Source organism: Hemicordylus capensis, chromosome 2 (genome assembly GCF_027244095.1).
Source record: "Hemicordylus capensis ecotype Gifberg chromosome 2, rHemCap1.1.pri, whole genome shotgun sequence".
NCBI lineage: Eukaryota > Metazoa > Chordata > Lepidosauria > Squamata > Cordylidae > Hemicordylus > Hemicordylus capensis.
In genome coordinates this window covers 247,208,578-247,227,747 of record NC_069658.1, presented here as the reverse complement: position 1 = coordinate 247,227,747, position 19,170 = coordinate 247,208,578, and the positions used below count along the sequence as shown (strand labels likewise).

At 47.0% G+C, this 19,170-nt stretch overlaps 1 protein-coding gene across 3 annotated transcripts; it reads right to left on the bottom strand.

Moving 5' to 3' along the window:
- Positions 1 to 1,524: 1,524 nt before the first annotated feature.
- Positions 1,525 to 16,914, bottom strand: LOC128342630 (zinc finger protein 397-like). Of its 3 annotated transcripts, XR_008315098.1 has the most exons (5): positions 16,694 to 16,914; positions 10,611 to 11,663; positions 9,711 to 9,837; positions 4,565 to 7,577; positions 1,525 to 2,130 (listed from the first exon to the last, which is right to left on the bottom strand). XR_008315098.1 is itself a non-coding variant. In XM_053290202.1 (4 exons), the coding sequence occupies exons 2-4, from the start codon at positions 11,427 to 11,429 to the stop codon at positions 6,601 to 6,603; spliced, it is 1,923 nt and encodes a 640-aa protein (XP_053146177.1). In that variant the 5' UTR covers positions 11,430 to 11,663; positions 16,694 to 16,914; the 3' UTR covers positions 1,525 to 6,600. The 3 variants fall into 3 exon arrangements, 2 of the variants coding, with proteins under 2 accessions (XP_053146177.1, XP_053146178.1); XM_053290202.1 differs by having other exon boundaries at positions 1,525 to 7,577; XM_053290203.1 differs by having other exon boundaries at positions 1,525 to 7,577; positions 16,699 to 16,914.
- Between the last annotated feature and the right edge of the window lie 2,256 nt (positions 16,915 to 19,170).

Here is a 19,170-nt window from a genome sequence, read left to right as displayed (position 1 = left end):
TCAATTTTAAGACACTGAATGAGGGACATTTTCCAGCAGTGGAAGAGTCTATTGGTGAAAGCCTTACTTTTCCTTTCCTTTGTCTCGATCGCCCTCTGCACAATTTAGGGCTATCTAGCCTGGGCAGGGAAGAAGAAGAGGAAGAAGTGGTGGTACCGTAGTAGTAGTAGTAGTAGTAGTAGTAGTAGTAGTAGTCGCATGTTTCTATTTATTTACTAGCTGGGCCGGGCACAGAGCAAACCCTATGAGGGAGGTTAGGCTGAGAGATATGGGTGACTGGCCTGGGGGTGGGGTAGAACTGGGCCCAGCCGCCATTTGTGATTATCCATGCCCATTCCCAGGCTGTGTGGAGGCAGATGGGGCGCTTGCCTGTATTGAACCAATAGCCCAAGAACATGGCTGCTTAACTTCAGCCCTCCAGCAGTAGTTGGCATACAACTCCCATCATCCCATACTATTGGCCCCTATGGCCGGGCATTGCGGGAATTGTAGTTCAAAAATAGCTGGAGGGCCAAAGCGGTGCAGCCAGAAGCAGCAGGGCCAGGACTTAGCCCCCACTTCCCCAAATCTGCTCTTTGGAATAAGGCACAACAGCTTATTGTTAAGGGGAAATGCAGTCAAGCCTCTTGGGGAGCGGAGCCCAAGACCGAAAGAGCCAGATTACTTGCTTGGGCCACTGACAGAGCAGACCCAGTCAGCAGAGTTGGCTGTGCTTGTAAAGTTGGCACAAGGCTTTTGCACACGGTACAGCATGGACTTGCAGGACTGGACGTTATTCTTTTCATGAGGCTATGGCTAGGGATGTGCACAAAACTGAGTCAAATTGGACTCAGACTGAACTGGGTCTGATCCAGTTTTGTGCAGACCCGAACCTGGCCTGGTTGACCCCTGCTGGCACCCTCTGCAACCCCTGCAGCTGCCGTCGCCACCACTGGCAGAGGCAAATTCAACTTTTCCCTCCCATCCCAACTCTCAGCTGCTGTTTTCTTCTCCCTTGTGTTATTGTGAGCCCTCTTGAGACACAGAACTTATTTCTTGTTCCAATTAAACCACTTTGAGAAGTTTTATTGAAAAGCAGTATATAAATATTTGTTGTTAGGAACAAAGGAAGCTGCCTTAGACCGAATCAGACCATTGGTCCATCCTGCTTAGTATTATCTACACACACTGGTAGTGGCTTCTCCAAGCTTGCAGGCAGGAGTCTGTCTCAGCCCTATCTTGGCGATGCCAGGGAGGGAACTTGGGACCTTCTGCATGCAAGCAGGCATGTGCTCTCCCCAGAGTGGCCCCTTCCCCTGATGGGGATATCTCAGTGCTCACACATGTAATCTCCCATTCCTATGCTAACAAGGGCAGACCCTGCTTAGCAAAGTGGACAATTCATGCTTGCTACCGCAAGGCCACCTCTCCTCCCGTTGTGGTAGTAGTAGGGAAAGAAAATAACCTTCTAACAATTGGTCAAGGTGAGCACATAGAAACCAGAGGGCAGACCCTCTGAATACCCAAGGCAGAACTCTAGCATACTTAAATCAAAAGGATTTTTATTTCAGGAAAACAGCATAAACAGGCACACAAAACTGGTGTACAAGACAATAATAATCACTGTTAAAAACCACTAGCTAGCACTGCCCTCAGCTGTGGCAGCTAGAGATGGCAGGGTATCAGATTTTGAGTGTCATTACCATTCAAGTCAGAAAACAGAGACAGGCTGCCTGTCATGCATGCGTTTCACAGACAAAGTCCTGTCATAAGAGCCAAGATGAAGAATGCCAAGTATCCCTAGACACCGCCTTTTATGGTCAAGAAACCCCTGCTGGGTATGTGCCTGTATGTCACAACCCATATGGCCTTTAGCCAATCCCAAGTATGAGTCCAATGGCTTCATTAAACATGCAGAATTGTGTCATGTGCAGCGTAAATGGAATTTCCTAGACCAAAATAATGGAATTAACAGTGAAGGTAAGGAAGAAAACCCAGAAGCTGCTTCAGAACTTCCCTGTCAGTGTTTTGTCTGGACTGGATTTTCCAGTATTGAATAGAATATTATTTCGGGCTTGGAAAAGCCATGGCTGATCACTTCCCAATCGAGGAGCTCCTCTGCAAATGGAACTTCACGGCTTTAAGCTCAATCTGTTAATCGAAACAAGATAGCCGCAGTTTGGTCAAGAAGGCAACACAACACAAGCATTCATATCAAAGCAAGAACGAGTCCAATTTCTTCATATCTATAATGGATCAAAGAAGATCCATTAGGTTGGTGGTGTTTTTCACAATGGCATACAAGGATATTCATAAAAGAGGTACAGCAAGACACTTTATATATGCCAACTGCTAAAGTTTAAAAAAAAAATACACAAAAGGCCAGAAGGCAGACACAGAAAATCTAGAGAGGTACCATGCATTGCACATAAATGTATTTTAGATGCCAGGACACTATTCCAGGAGGTGTATCTGCAGCATCTTCTAAAAGCTCAAAGAAGTTCATATTCCAATGTATGAACAATTCAAGAGCTTGTGAAGTAAGGCAGGTTTAGAAATAACTACTTACCTGATTATTTCAGGCAAGCAGGGAGGAATGCTCTTATAAAGTTGGTAAAGAGCCGATCCTTTTTAAACTCCTCCTTCCAGGCTGTCAACATGTCACAACTAAAAGGTCCATGAGGGCAACCTTTTTAAAAATTTTACTGAGGACTAGTAACTTTTGCAGACGTATCGAAAAGGCTGGAATAAGGCAAAGAGTTCTTTGGCAAAGTCAGGCTTAGAGTCGGGGTGGGGTGAGGTGGGGTCAATGTCGCAAGCAAAGCTTCCAAAGTTGCATAGCTGGACATTAAGAGTCATGGCTACCTGAATGGCATTGTTGACCGTACATATATGCAGCTGGTCAAGGCATAGACAGTGCAGGTTATATACAAGCAAAAAACAAACAAACAAAAACACCTCAGCATCTCAAACGACAGCAATCAAAGGACAGCAATAGAAATTTACTCCATGCATTTTCCAAAACATAAATGGGGGGGACAGATTCCATTTAGATGATACAGTATCCACCAATAGTCCTTAGTTGGAAGTTCCAGCAAAGGAAAGGCATTCAGAATTAAATCACATCAGGGGTTCCCAGCCCTGAGTCCCCAGGTGCTGTTGGACTACAACTCCAGATATTGCTTGACTACAACTCCCACAATCCCCTGCCACAATGTGAGGTGATGGGAGCTGTAGTCCAACATCATCTGAGGAGCCAAGGCTGGGAATCACTGCATTGCATGACTTCTCATAGTGACACTACAAGTAGCGTACATGCCTAGGATTGGCAATCCAGGCTTCGGGGGCTTCTCATCTTACCCTCTCCTCCCCGTTGCCCACAGTCCCAAAGATTCCCCCCTTTCGCAGCTGTTTTCTCCCACATAACCCAAGATATAGGGCATTTCCAGAGAGAGAGACTTGGTTTGAAAACAGAAGGTCTTCGCATTTATCGACTTGTCTGTATTACGTACCTCCCTTTCAGGCACTGTAACTGCATTGATCAACTGGTCTACAGGACCCCGTGCGCTATTTTGCATCTCCATCTCTTAGCCCTTTGCAGAAAACCCAAGGTGAAAATCAAACTTTTAAAGTAGTCTCAAAAAACGCCATTTTCATCATGGGTTTCCCACAAATGGCCAGCAGATGGCACTGCGAAATAGTGCATGGAGGAAGGAAGCAATCTAGACACCCTACTGATAAATGAAACACCCTGTGCAAAAAGGAGCTATGTAACACAGTTAGCAAATGCAGGGAGAGCATTTCTCCATCGGGAAATGCCCATAGCAGAGGGCTCCTCCTCAGCATAAGCACTGCCAGAGGCTCCTGATGAGCAAAGAGGCACCTTTTAAAAGCGGTGATTATTTAGCAGGGGGAGAGCAACTGGCCCGCTCCACCCCCAGCACAGCATCCCTCCAGTGGCTGTTGCAGGTGTCCTATCATGTTTCTTTTATAGACTGTGAGCCCTTTGGGGACAGGGAGCCATTCTGTTTATGTATATCTATGTAAACAGCTTTGGGAACTTTTGTTGAAAAGCGGTATATAAATATATATAGGCTGAGACAATGGTGAATGGGAGTAAAAGGCAGAGCCATGTAAGCAGAGCACTCTGCCAAAGCTCTGTTGCTATTTGCTCTGGGGAGGAGACGGTTAAAAAGCCCTTTGCCACATAGAGGAATGAGTCAATGGGCAATGGCCATATCACTGGCATTTCCTACCAAAATACAGTTTGGTCTACCCATACAGTGGAATGAGGTGACTGGATTCCAAGGTGGCAGAATGGAGCGTACCACTTCAGACTGCACGCAGGAGGTACCATTTCTGAATGTTCCCTGTTTTGTGTGTCTGTGTGTGTGCTTTTAAAATCTCACTGCAAGTAGAAAACTAGCAAACCAGGGAATGAGCTGCTACTATTACTATTATTTATATGTATAAATAGCTATACAACACTGCTTTTCAACAAAAAGTTATCACAGAAAAGCAGTTTTCACAGAAAAGGAAGGAGAAGGAGATGGTGTTCGCAGTCTAAAGGCTCTCAAATACTTACATGGCTCCCTGATGTGCTATCTTTCCACTTGCATGGTTGGTTGGCTGGCAGGTTTAACTCAAGGAAGCATTCAAAAAGGGCACCTCCTGCCACAGCAGCTCAGGATCCAACCACCTCCTCCTCCTGCTGCCTATACTGACCAGGCTTATGACTAGTTAAAAAGCAGTTACTGGCCAGAGAGCCAGAGCCACATATATTAACAATTCAGCCTGTAGTTTCAGGGGAGGGAAGAAGGATCTACAGAGCTCCATTCACATGTTTCCCGCAAAGGGTTTTCCTTCACAAATAACTTTCGGCCAGCCACTTCCTTTCTGCAGTCTGTCACGAAATAGTCATTTTGCCTGAGATGTGGCAAAGAAAAAGGTGGTGAGCCATTTTGGGATAAGTGGGTAAGATTTTCATAGACGTGTTCGGCCTTCTTACGAGTTTTTGAGTTCTGGAGCCGGTACACACAGTCCCCAATGTCACAATATCAAATGCACAGCAGGATCAAGACCCCTTCACACCCCGCAGCCCATGTCGGACACCAGGCATGAGAATAGAAGACAAGTGCTGTCAGATCAGACCAAAGGCCAACCAAGTCCAGCATTTCCGTCTCCAATAAGATGCCTCTGGGAAGCCAACCAATGGGACATGAAGGAGGCAGCCCTTGGATGCTGTCGATTCCCATGCAGTACATGCAGATAAATGTACACACAATTCTTGTCTTTCCACCTCTCTTCCTTGGCCGAGGTGGGAAAATGAACAGACCCCATTGCATTCTCGTCCTTACACATTCATGGGTTGCACTTTTCCCTTAAGAACGGAGCTCACCAAGCCCAGGTCTGCCTTGGCATAAAGTCTTCAGTGCAAAACCTATTTTCCCAAATGGCTAAGAAGCAAGTTAGTGTCCTCTTGGTTTCCCTGTCGACTGGAATATGAGAATCGCCTTACCAGACAAGAATGAAGGTCCATTGAACACCATATTCCATCCCTAGCAGTAACCAGATGTCTCTGGGAAGGCCCTGAGCAGGACAGACAGCAACAACCTCATCCCTGTTTGCTCCCAGCATTTGGTTCTCAGAGATATACTACTTTTGAACATGGAGGTTCCATTTAGCTATCATTTAGCTAATAGCCCACTGCTAGAGCTCTCCTCCATGCATGTTTCTGATCCCTTTAAAAAAAAAAAAAGCCATTGGCCTAAACATCTTGTGGCAGTCAGTTCTGCAAGTTAATTATGCACCATATGAAGAGGTCTGAATCCAGTAAGATCCATTGCCAATAAGCCACGTGGCCAATTAGGTATGTTCTAAATTCCAGTATCCTTCTTCCTCCATATCATTAAATATTTTGATTTCTTTATTTTAACAGTTTCATCTATACAAGATTGTAAGCCTCTCTGGGCAGAGCTTCTTTCCTTATGTGTTTTGGACTAGACCCAGAACTATTTATTATTGTTCTCGTTTATTAACTGAGTGGCCCTGCCAAGTTCTAGTGTTCCAGAAAATGGAGAAACCCTTCACTCTATTCATTATCTCCACTTGTCATTTTATATCATTAGCTGGCTTCGTGAGGTATGAGATTTCCCCCGACCATCACACAAGCAATTATAGGTCTTCTCTCTAATAGAATTTTCCACACGCAATCCGGGTTCATTCAGTTTCATTTCCCTTCACCTGCCCTCAAAGGATTTCTCACCTCTGACCATTCTAAAATATAACATCCTCTCGCAACTATCAGCAGGCCTGTGATGACACGTGTGGTGGGGCTGTACCACTTCAGACTGTAGGTAGATGACTGAATAGTTGAAGGCAACACTCTGTATGAATTATCCCTGCACACAGAAAACTAACATGTCAGGGAGCCTCTCCCTGACATGCTAGCTTTCTATATGCAGGGGCACTTAAACAAAAAAATATAGAGGGAAGCATCCAAATATTCAATTTCTCACCTGCAGCCTGAAGTGGCCTATTCCAGTTACAGATTTGCCATGTGGGCCTGCTGATGGTGTGGTTCTGCTCTGAGAAGGTCTAACAGAGCAGCTCTTCCTCTGTTCAGAGCACTGGCAAGGTTTCTTGTCCCAAATGCATCCTCTGGTGTTTCACAAAGTACGAACTCGTGGTGAAGCTTTTCCCGCAGAAGTTGCATTTGTAAGGCTTCTCCCCAGTGTGGGTCCTTTTATGGAGTACAAGGTGCGCTTTGCAGCTAAAGCCTTTCCCACAGGCAGTGCACGTGTAGGGCTTCTCTCCTGTGTGGGTCCGCTCATGATACAGGAGGGCCGAGCGCTGCCTGAAGCATTTCTCGCACGTGGAGCACTTGTATGGCCTTTCCCCTGTGTGGATCCACTTGTGCTTGACAAGGTCCGAGCTCCGGTGGAAACTGCCCCCGCAGTCGGTGCATTTGTACGGCTTCTCGCCCGTGTGGATTCGCTCGTGTTTCACGAGATCCGACCTCTGGTGGAAGCTCCTCCCGCAATAGGAGCACGTGTGAGGCTTGTCTCCCGTGTGGAACCTTTCGTGCACGATCAGCTTGGACCTCTGGCTGAAGCATTTCTGGCACGTGGTGCACTTGAACGGCTTCTCTCCCGTGTGGATCCTCTCGTGTCGAGAGACGTCCGAGCTCCGATTAAAGCTCTTCCCGCAAAAAGAGCATTTGTACGGCCAGTCTCCTGTGTGGAGCCTTTCGTGGGCAATGAGCTTTGCTACCTGGCAGAAACTTTTGTCACACACGGAGCATTTGTATGGGTTCACCCCCGGAGGGAATCCTTCTGGCCCAAGGAGCCCTGAGCTCGGATTGAAACTTCCCCCACAGTTCGAGCACAGAGTCTGCTTCCCTCCTGAAGAGTTCCCTTCCGCTTGCTCTGGGTTATTTTCTTGTGGGCCCTTTGATCTGTTCTGAGAACTGAAGATTTCTTCTGCCTCACGAAACCTGCCGAAATCTTCTACTCGATCTTGGGAGGACCCATGCAGTTCCAATGGCTGGGGATTTTTCCACTGGGCTGCCTCCTCATTTTCATTCATATGTCCATCATCTGCCCAGGGTGGGGGTGGGGGGCGGGGGAGAGAATCCAAACACAAGTCAGTCTGTTATGCTGAGAGAAGAAGGCAAATGAATCATTAGAGCAGAGATTTCAGAACCACATGCCAAGGGTTCCCTTGAAGGTTATCTTTCAAAGATACATTGACATTCCTTCAAACTTTATCAGGGTTTTTTTCCCTATTTATATTTTTTGTCATTGTTACTTTAACAATTTACTTTATATTGTTAAAATTTACCATTTACAATGTAAACAAGTTACTTCAACACACCTAAATTTGTATCATAGGGACATAGGAAGCTGCCATATACTGAGTCAGACCTTTGGTCTATCTAGCTCAGTATTGTCTAGAGAGACTGGCAGTGGCTTCTCCAAGGTTGCAGGCAGGAATCTCTCTTAGCCCAGTCTTGGAGATGCCAGGGAGGGAACTTGGAATCTTCTGCTCTTCCCAAGGCAGCTCCATCCATCCCCTGAGGGGAATATCTTGCAGTGCTCATACATCAAGTCTCCCATTCATATGCAACCAGGGCGGACCCTACTTCACTAAGGGGACAAGTCATGCTTGCTACCACAAGACCAGCTCTCCTCAGAAGTGTCATGTCACTTCTTCCTTTACATCAGGGATTTCAAGGCTTGGGTCCTTAGATCTTGTGGGAGTACATCTTCCATCATTCCCAGCCACAACAGCCAGTGGCTGGAGAATGATGGGAGTTGTAGTCCACCTACGTTTGGGGAGCCAAGGCTGGGAATCCCTGCTTTACATGGCTTTTCATAGAGATGCAAGCAGGATTTCTTGATATGTAGCTCAGTGTCTTGAGCCTCTATACCTCATGTGGCAGGGGATGATGGAAGTTGTAATCCAACAACATCTGGGGGATCCAAGGTTGGGTTTTCTTGCTTTACAACATTGCAAAAAATACACCCTTTTGGCAAAAGCTTCTGAGGGTATTTAAGAGAACACCTTCTTCATTGTGAACCCTGCTGCCTATTAAAATCTTCAGGGGAGGTTCGTCCGAGGGTGCCACCGGCTCGTCTGGTGACAACTCAAAGGAGAGCCTTCTCTGTGGTTGCCCCAGAGCTATGGAAAGCACTTTCTGCTGAGATTAGAGCTGCTCCACCCCTGCTGGCTTTTAGGAAACAACTGAAGCCACCTCTCTTCAGCCAAGCTCTTTAGCCATTTGATAGTTTTTATGGGTATTTTAATTTGATATTTTTATATGTTTTAATTGTTAAGATTTCTCGTTTGTTTTACTGCTGTAAACTGCCTAGAGACTTCAGTAGTGGGTCGTATACAAATATGTTAAATACATAAATTTATGCTCTCGTTATCTCTTGTCTTGACTAAAGACCTGAAAATTTTCTGGAAATTTCCCCCGCACTTCATTTTTCCGTGGACATTTTTAGATTTCTAAAATGCCAACTCTCACTGGATCCATTCTTGGAGATTTATTTTTCTCCCTAATATCTTTTACCATCATCAAGCCAGTCATTTCTCCAGAATTGCTTTCAGTAATCCCCTGGTGGTGGGTGTTGATTCTTGGAGGCTCCAAGTCAATCCTGGAGGACTCTTGAGTCTGTGATTACCCTCCCGAAAGCCCTACATTGGCTTCCTGCCCATTCCTGGATCCTATACAAGCTGCTTGACTTCAAAGCCCTCACTGACATGCTAGCTTTCTTTATGCAGGGATACTTTGGAAAAATGGGGGCAGAGGAAGCAACCAAGTATCCTTTCACACTCTCGTATGCTGACATATTTCTGCCCAGGACATTCAGACCTGAAGCTCCATCGCCCACAACCACCTGAAGGGCTCCTGCTTGCTCAGATGGCTTTGCCCTTTCTCCCTTGCTTGCCTCAGCTGGAAAGGAGAGCCTTAGAGCCTAGCTTCTCAGCATGTGTACATAACCCTGGGGGTACATAAGACACTGGCAGGGGGTCCAGGACAAAGGGAGAGGAGAAAGAAGCCTGCCAAAGGCCATTATGGCTGAGAATGATGAAAGCTGTAGCCCAACAACATCTGGGGGCCCAAATTTGAGAGCCTCTGACCCACACATTCTGTGCAAATCCTCTGATACCTGAATGGATGTCCATCATTGAATGGATGTCCATCAGTCTCAAGAAATGCTTACCCAGAGGGTGGCCGTCCTCTTCAACTTCCTTCTTGACAATGGTGCCAGGCTGCCTCAACATGTTATCTGATAGACTCCGCTCAGTGTCAGGGAAATTCACAGTCACCACACGAAACATCCCTGCGCCCTGAAAACAGCACCAAGCATGTCCATGAAGGGCACCAGAAACCGAGTGCGAACAAGTGAGTGAATATTTCTTCAAAGGCTTCCGATACGCAAAGACAGGGCTTCCTTGTCATCAATGGGGCCTAGTCTACCCATGCAGCAGTACAAGGCGGGAGTGTTGTGAGGTGTTGCTTCGGAGAGAGAGGGCTGCATTCTGGAAGGCCACCCTGTATAAAAATCTACCTGAAAGAAGAGCACTAACACAGCAGGGAGTGTTGTGTTAGTATCTCCTTGATGTACTAGTTTTTTACTTCTAGGGAAGTTTGGGGTTTGAGAGAGAGAGAGAGAGAGAGAGCGCACGGACATTTACAAATGCGATTTTCCACTCCCACCTAAGAACAGCCCTGCTGGATTAGGCTCAAAGCCTATCTAGTCCAGCATCCTGTTTCACACAGTGGCCCACCAGATGCCTCTGGGAAGCCCAGAGGCAAGAGGTAAGGGCATGCCTGCTCTCCTGCTGTTACTCCTCTGAGGCTGGAGGTGGCCTATAACCCTCAGACTAGTAGCCATTGATAAACCTGTCCTCCATGAATTTGTCTAAACCCTTTTAAAAGCCATCCAGGCTGTTGGCTGCCACCACATCTTGTGGCAGAGAGTTCCACAGGCTGATTATGCATTGTGTGAAACTCATGAAGTGGTATAGACCACTCAACCACCTTTAGAGTCTCCCGCCTCATTTTGTGGCAGACCAGACCTCCCTTGAAACATATCTGAACTGTCCAGAAATGTTTTTACCTTCTGTTCCTGTCTTCCATCCTCTCGGTGCCTCAGCAGAAAATCTTCAGCCAGAACGACAGCCTGGGCGCAAGTGTCGGGTCTGCCTTCCCTGACCCAGCTCTCCATTCCCTGAGGCAGGACGGTCAGGAACTGCTCCAAGATCAGCAGCTCCAGGATCTGCTCCTTGCTGTGTTTCTCCGGCCTCAGCCACCGATGACAAAGATCCCAGAGGCGGCTGCAGACCTCTCGGGGCCCCTCAGCCTCCTGGTAGAGGAACTGTCTGAAATGCTGGCGGTTCCTCTCCGTGCCGACGCCATCTTCGCTCTCCACCTCCTCCTTCACTTTCTGGTACATTCTGTCTCGGGAGTCGGGCCTGCTGATCACTTCCGGCATCATTTGGTCAAAGCCTGGCCCCGACTGTCCAAACGGCCCTTCTGCCAGCCGCTGGCTGCTTGCCAGCGGGCCCTCAAAATGGAGCAGGGGCACCTTCGTATCCCCCCACGACGCAGCCCCCGGCAGCTGTCTAGTGGCCCACCCAGCCCGAGGAGACTGCACTCCCCCCAGGAACTCCTGCCACTGGGCTTCCCAGCGCTGGGACGACAGCCCGTCTTCTGGTTCCTGCTTGATGTGCTGTGGGGCTCTCCATCTCAGGCACTGGCCAGGGGTCCCCGCTGGGATGGCATGAGAGTCTTCTCTCGCTGCCTCCAGCCCCATCTCTGATTTCAGGTCCACCGGCTCCTCTGGTTCCTCCATTTTCATGTCTGGGTTTCCTCCCCGCTCTAGCCCAGCCTGGAACTGGAGACCCGGGGTTAACGCTTCCCTCCGCTCCCCAGACATTTCTTATTGAGGCAAATGGCTTTCAGTTCCGTTCTCTCCTTGGCCACGAGCAGAGCAGTGTCTGGCCGCTGACCTTTGGCCTGCAATTACATCACTATAAAACAGGCTGTTCCGCAGGTTCAAGGAAACTCCTTTTGTGGGGGTGCAGGATGGGGTTCTTCTCCCTCAGGATCCCTGGAGGAACACTGGTGCTAAAGAAACAGGTTGTCCCCATCTACCAAGAAGCATTTCTCCCTGGTATAAGAGAGTTAAAAATTAGGTGATATCTGATTTGGCTTTTAGGTTCTACCTAAACTTTCTCCATGACACACTAGGTTTCTGCATGCAGGGAGCTTTTGAACATAAGAATGTAAGAACAACCCTGCTGGATCAGGCCCAAGACCCATCTAGTCCAGCATCCTGTTTTGCACAGTGGCCCACCAGATGCCTCTGGAAGCCTACAGGCAGGACATCATGGAGGAGAGGTCTATCAATGGCTACTAGTCAGAGGGCTGTGGGCCACCTCCAGCCTCAAAGGCAGGATGCCTCTGAATACCAGTTGCAGGGGAGTAATGGCAGGTGAGAGGGCACGCCCTCAACTCCTGTCTGTGGCTTCCAGCGGCATCTGGTGGGCCACTGTGCGAAACAGGATGCTGGACTAGATGGGCCTTGGGCCTGATCCAGCAGGGCTGTTCTTATGTTCTTATGAGTTGAGGGCATGCCCTCTCTCCTGCTGTTACTCCCCTGCAACTGGTACTCAGAGGCATCTTGGCCTGACTAGTAGCCATTGATAGACCTCTCCTCCATGAAGTTATCCAAACCCTTCTTAAAGCCATCCAGGTTGTTTGACATGGTGGAGAAATCAGACATGCAATTCCCCACCTGAAGTGATACAGTCACAGGAAGACATATCTTGCATGCTTTTTCTGAACATACCGTTCAGCCCAGTGTCGGCTTCATTGCTATGTTTTTTGTATGGGTGACATTTAAAACAAAAACAAACAAACAAATACCTCTCCCCTAGAATTGCTGACCCTAGAAAAGACAGGAGATTCCCTTCTCCCTCCCTCTTTCCTCATTATCTCTCTGCCAGTTACTGAACAGATTGTTATCTGGTTAAGGAATTTAACAGCTGGGAAACAGAAGAGGTCTCTTTCTGTGCTCGATTGCAAACTGGTGATGGCATGTATGCCGAAACACTTTTATTGATTTGTACCAAATTTTATTTTTGCACAATAAAGGGTGTTTTTGAAGAGAACTGAAGTGTTAATATGCACATTGCATCGCTGAAGTATCAACTGACCCTAGAATTGCAAACCCTAATCCTAACTAGACGTCTACATCCTAGTTAATCAAAGATACAGGCCCCTTTATAGCTTGATGCATCCAAAGAGGGTTTGGTATCAGAATTATATTAATAGTTGCTTTGTATACTGACATTTCAGACTGAGATTCTTGGTCTAACGCAGGGCTGCTCAGCTTTGGCCCTCCTGCAGATGTTGGCCTACAATTCCCATACCCCCCTGACTATTAGCCACTGTGGCTGAGAATTATGGGAGTTGTAGTCCAAAAACAGCTGGGGGGCCTAAGTTGAACAGGCCTGGTCTAACGCTTCCCTACAAATATCTATCAAGGCTGGAAGGAGCTAATTACACAATGTAAGGTACCCTAATAGCTCCCAAAGGCAGGCCTCATTTCTCAGGGTCTGAGAAACATTTCAGATGTAGGCTCACAGGCCTGAATGCTTTTTCACACAAAACACTTCCTTGTATGCAGGAAACTAGTACATTGGGAAGAAAATGAAGCTAGAACTTCCCCTCACATGTTAGTTAGGGACAACTTCTTTTATATTAAATGCAAGAAAGAGCATCCCATTATGTGAGCCCCAACTGCCGCCTAAAATGGTATAGCCCAGACCAAAGTTTACCACCTCAGTAAGGACTACTCCTAATTTCTAAGGACAACTTGTTTCTTATATGACTACAGTCTCTGGTTATGAATTTAATCACAATGGGTGAAGAGAGGTTAACAAGGTAAAGTTCTCCAACTCGACTACACACTCTTTCCAGATGTTGCACTACAACTCCCATCATCCAGTCACAATGGCCAAATAGTTACTGCTATGGGTGATGGAAGTTGTAGTCCAGCAAGGTCTGGGGACCTAAGCTTGGGATCCCCTATTCTCATCTGATGAGCGGTACATGCCTGTGTGGTTATTCAGAAGCCACTCCTAATGAGTTAAACAGGGCGTTCCCTTGTAAACACAGTTTGGAATGCATTGCAGCTGTAGTCATTATAAGAAGTAGGGTTGGCAAGAAGAGAGGAGAGGTGCGTTACCGGCACCCTCCCTCCATTTTGTTTAACTTTTGAAAGCGTTCCTTTTTAATTGCATTTGTAGACAATTTCACAACTTTGACACACAACCTGAGAGTCACATGTGATTTGAGAGTCAGCGTGAAGAAGTGGTTAACGTGCCAGACTAGAAACATGTAGACCAGGGGTGGGGAGTCAGATTCAAATCATGCGGTGGGCTCGATTTGATTCCAATGCATCTCTAGGGGGCCGCACCTGCCTTGCACTGCCTTTTCACAGCCTTCCCATAACCACCTCACAGCACCTTTTCACACCTGCCTCAGGCCTTCTGTCTTCCTCCTTCTCTACCCTTTTTCTCTCCCTCTCTCTTCTTTTTACACCAGAATATGCTCAGGGAAAGGTTGGTTGGTTGTTGTTTTAAAGAAGAAATTCTGAACAACCTACTTCCCCATGACCTGCAGCTACTAAATTTTACATGGACAACCCTACCACTTAAATTAGCTGTATGCACTACCTTTTATTTCACAATATGCTCGGGGGGGGGGGGGAGGTTGATTTTTTAAAAAGAAAAGAAATTTGGAGCAAGCCAGCTCACCAACTCGCCCTCCCCACTGCCCGGGGCCTGCCTCAGCCAGCTCTCATGAAGAAGGGGAAGAAGCACCCTGATGAGGACTTGGGTGGTGGGCGGGGGGGGGGTTAAGGAGAAGGAGAGTAAGGTGAGAAGGAGAAGTGCGGTGGGGGCAGGTGGTAAAGACTCCCATGGCGTAAAGTAGCCTCACAGGGTGGATGTTAAAGATAAAATGGCAGGGAACATACCATGTACCACCCAAGCTGGAAGAAGGGTGGGATTTAGTCACATAAGATGATATATTTTGCACACAGGGGTGTGTGTGTGTGTGTGTGTGTGTGTGTGTGTGTGTAGGCACACACTAACACACACAAAAATAGTTTCCTCAAATTTTAAGAAACCTTTAACATTAAAAAATAATTGAAATGCATAATCTTCCCCCACCCCACATTAGCCTGTGCTGCTTTCTACGTTTTATTTTATTTTTATATAGGGAATGGCTGTCGCTCAGTGGAAGAGCACCTGCTTTGCATGTGAAAGGTCCCAGGTTAGATCCCTGGCAACATCTCCAAGAGCTTTTCTATTCAAGGCTTTTAGCTTGCATCTCCTCTGGAATGGAGGGTGTGTGTTCAGCTACTGGCCAGATTTACCCTGAAGTCCCTGCGGAGCTATCGGAGAGCACTTCACACACGATTCGGGTTTTTCATTGTGCGTTAAGAGTGTAGCCCAATTTATAACCAGAGTAAAAACAAATCCACTTTCTGGAGAGCTGCTGCCACGGTAAACAATGCACAACTAGATGGACCAATGGCCTAGCTCAGTATATGGGAGTTTCCTACATATCTATTTATTACTTTTTTTTAACCCAACCTTCTTCTAAGGAACTTGGAGGAAAATACACGATCCTCTACACACACACACAAAATTTTATCCTCACAGCAACTCTGTAAGGTAGGTTAGACTGAGAGAGAATGACTGGTATGTATGTATGTATGTATGTATGTATGTATGTATGTATGTATCTATCTATCTATCTATCTATCTATCTATCTATCTATCTATCTATAAGCAAGCAAGCAAGGTCACCCAGTGTGTTTCATGGGTGATGAACTGAAGTCTCCCAAGTCTTAGTCTAACACTGTAACCACTACACCACAGCCCTGGTAGAAAGAGATGCCAAAGATAGTGTGTTTCGCCCAGGCTAATTCGTAGGAAGCAAAATGTTGTGAACTTTTGCTTAAGGCAGAAAGGTGCTGGCTTCTCTCTTCAGTACAGGAGTGGACAGAAAGTGGTGTGATAGTGTCTCACTATCTATACTAGTGTATGGGACCCAGTGTGCCTCCTGGCAGCTGAAATACTGAAAAGAAATCCCAGGCAGACTTTGGTCTGCATCAGCAAAGCCGTTCTTACAAGCTTAAGAAGCAGTAGGCGCAACATAACATAAGAAAAGCCCTGCTGGATCAGGTCTGTTCAGTCCTGCAATTCTGTTTCCAACCGTAGACAGCCAAGTTTCTCTAGAGAAGCCCACTTGCAATAGCTTTCGCCTGTTTACCTCTGAATCACTAGAAGGTAGACTGCTCCTGAACATGAGTGTTCCATATTTAGCTAATATTCCTGTTAGAGGTGAATAAACCTCCCTTCCGTGAGTTCTGTTTTAAAGATTCCCTTCTCTCTTATATTCACCCGGGGAGAGCAACTGCTGTATCCAGACCCAGTGCAGCTTCTTTCCAGCGGCTGTTCTTGCTGGTGGCTCCCTTGTTTATTTTTAGCTTGTGAGCTCTTTGGGGAAGGGGAACCATTTTCTTATAACTTTGTTATATAAGCCGCTTGGACAACGTTTTGTTGAAAAGTGGCATGTATAAGCAAGCAAGCAAGCAAGAGTGCCTACAGCTCCCCTGCTCATTCTGTTGTTTCCCCGCCGCACCCCACCCCAGGAGAAGATTGGATTGTAAACTCCAAGACGGGAAAAACTGCATACACTTCCTCGGGTATTTAACACACACACACACACACAACACCTCGCCCCTTTATTCTGCTTTCTCCCGCCCTCCGATGCGAATGTTGGACTGTAAGCTCCTGGGGGCAGAGTCGCAGAGACCTGACCTCTTGCACTTTGCCAAGCATCTTGCGCCTGGATGACACCATATAAATAATCGGCAATGATCATCAGAGAGCCGCGAGAGAGAGCCATGTTTTCCCCTCTCTCTTTTGCTCGTCGTCTAAACAGGCCTGGGGGAGCAAGACGCTGCAAATGCGGAGGAGGCTTGATCGGTGGGCTGGCTAGCTGGCGTATCCTCCCCCACCCACAACCTCCCCTCGCGCCTCACTCCTGCATCTGGTCCTGTCCTTCCCTGGAGCCTTGCGACCACATCCAAACGCCATCCACCTTCCCCTTCTGACTCACCGCACCTCCCGAGAGCTGCAAGCAAAGGCTGCTGGTCCAAGATGCCTCAGATTCATGCACAAATGCCCCAGTTGCAAAATGGAAAAGACAGCAGGTCCGCCTAGGCTGGTGGAGAGAGAAGCAGGAAAGGGCCTGGACTATTTACAACCTTCCTTTCATAAATTCTGCGCTGCCTCTCTACGGCAGCTGCAGCTCTATCATTTTAACTCTGGAGAGCACACGGGCGAATTGCACAGAGTCATGCCCACCCCTGGCCATTGGGCAAACTGCAGGAAGCTTTTTGTACTAAACAAACACCTGGAAAGGGAGATTTTTTTAAAGGCATGGCGGTGGGGGGGATTTGGCCCCCATTCTGTGATTCGTCTGAAAAAACAAAACAAAACAGGAAGCTGCCTTCTGCTGAGCCAGATCATTGGTCCATCTAGCTCTGTATTGTCTCCAGGAGTTCTCAGCCTGTGGTACTCCAGATGTTGCTGAACTACAACTCCCATCATCCCCAGCTACAATTCATTGTGGCTGGGAATGATAGGAGTTGTAGTTCAGCAGCATACAGAAGAACTACGGGGGCTGAAGCAGCGAGGTAGATGACTAGAGCGCAAGTGGGAAAAGACTCAACTCAAATCTGAATTATTACATAGAGCGCATTTGAAGATCTATGCTCGGGTGATACATGCAGCAAAGAAGTGGTTATTTTCTGCCCATTTCGCATCCACAAGTTCATGTTTGGCAAAGTGGTTGAGGTTTGTGAGGGGGCTAGCGTAGCGCGTGCCCCAAACCACGATTACTCACTGTGATTTTTTAAATGAGTTTTTTGTGGACAGAATCTCTCGTATTTGGGCTGACTTTGTATCGGGCAGCAGCGATATAGGAAAGATGCTGAAAGGCATCATCTCATACTGTACGGGAGATGGCAATGGTAAACCCCTCTTGTGTTCTACCAAAGACAACCACTGGGCTCTGTGATCGCCAGGAGTCGACACCAACTCGACGGCACACTTTACTTTAGATTCAAATACCACAATTGTTACAGTGTCTGATGCCAAGGTGTCCAGCAGCTCCTTTTATATGGTGACCCTGGATCAGTTTCAGTTTGTGAATCATGAGGATGTGTACAAGTTGCTTGTAATGATGCGGCTTATCACCTGCCCTCTTGATCCTTGCCCAACATGGCTTATACTATTGGGTAGGGAGGCTGTTGTAGAGGGCCTGTTAGAGATTATAAATGCTTCTTTGAGGGAAGGCAGGATGCCTCCTTGTCTCAAGGAGGCAATCATTGACTGCTTCTGAAGAAGCCTTGGATCCCTCAGAGTTAAGCAACTACAGGCCTGTCTCCAACCTTCCGTGGCTGGGCAAGGTGATAGAGAGGGTGGTGGGCTCCCAGCTCCAGGTGATCTTGGCGGAGACAGATTATCTATTCTCGACCCATTTCAAACTAGCTTTCGGGCGGCCTATGGGGTGGAAACTGCCTTGGTCGGCCTGATGGATGATCTCCAACTGGGAATTGACAGAGGAAGTGTGACTCAGTTGGTCCTTTTGGCTCTCTCAGCGGCCTTTGATACTATTGACCATAGTATCCTTCTGGAATGTCTGAGGGGGTTGGGGGTTGGAGGCACTGCTTTGCAGTGGTTCTGCTCCTACCACATGGGCAGATTCCAGATAGTGTATCTTGGAGGCTGTTCTTCAAAATCTGAACTTTCGTATGGTGTCCCTCAAGGCTCCATATTGTCTCTGATGTTGTTTAACATCTACATGAACCCACTGGAAGAGATCATCAGGAGATTTGGTGCAGGGTATTATCAGTGTGCTGATGACATCCAAATCTATTTCTCCATGTCGACCTTATTGGGTGAAGGCATAACCTCCCTAAATGCTTGCCTGGAGGCGGTAATGGGCTGGATGAGGAATAACAAACTGAGGCAGAATCCAGATAAGACAGAGGTAATTATTGTGCGAGGCCAGAGACAATTTTGATCTGCATGTTCTGGGTGGCATCGCACTCCCCCGGAAGGAACCCGGTACGCAGAGGTGCTTCTGGATCCAAACCTCTCCCTGCTGTGCCAGGTTGTGGCAGTGGCCAGAGATGCTTTCTATCTGCTTGGGCTGATACGCCAGCTGCGTCCATTTCTTGAGGCGAACGACCTCAGAATAGTGGTACATATGCTGATAACCTCCAGACTGGACTACTGTAATGCATTCTATGTGGGGCTGCCTTTGTACGTAATCCGGAGATCTAATATATTTAGATCTATAGTTTAAATACTTTTAATATTGGGTTTAAAATAATTTTAATGTCAATGATTTTAATTTTTAAATGATTTTTATTGCAAACTGCCCAGAGACGCAACTTTGTGGTATAGAAATATGTTAAATAAACAAACAAACAAAAGGGAATTGGGTTAAGTCAGCTGATAAAGGAAAGAAATTTGATTACTTGGAATTTTGATCTCCCCCTTTGAAATGCTAAGTTCTTTCTTCAG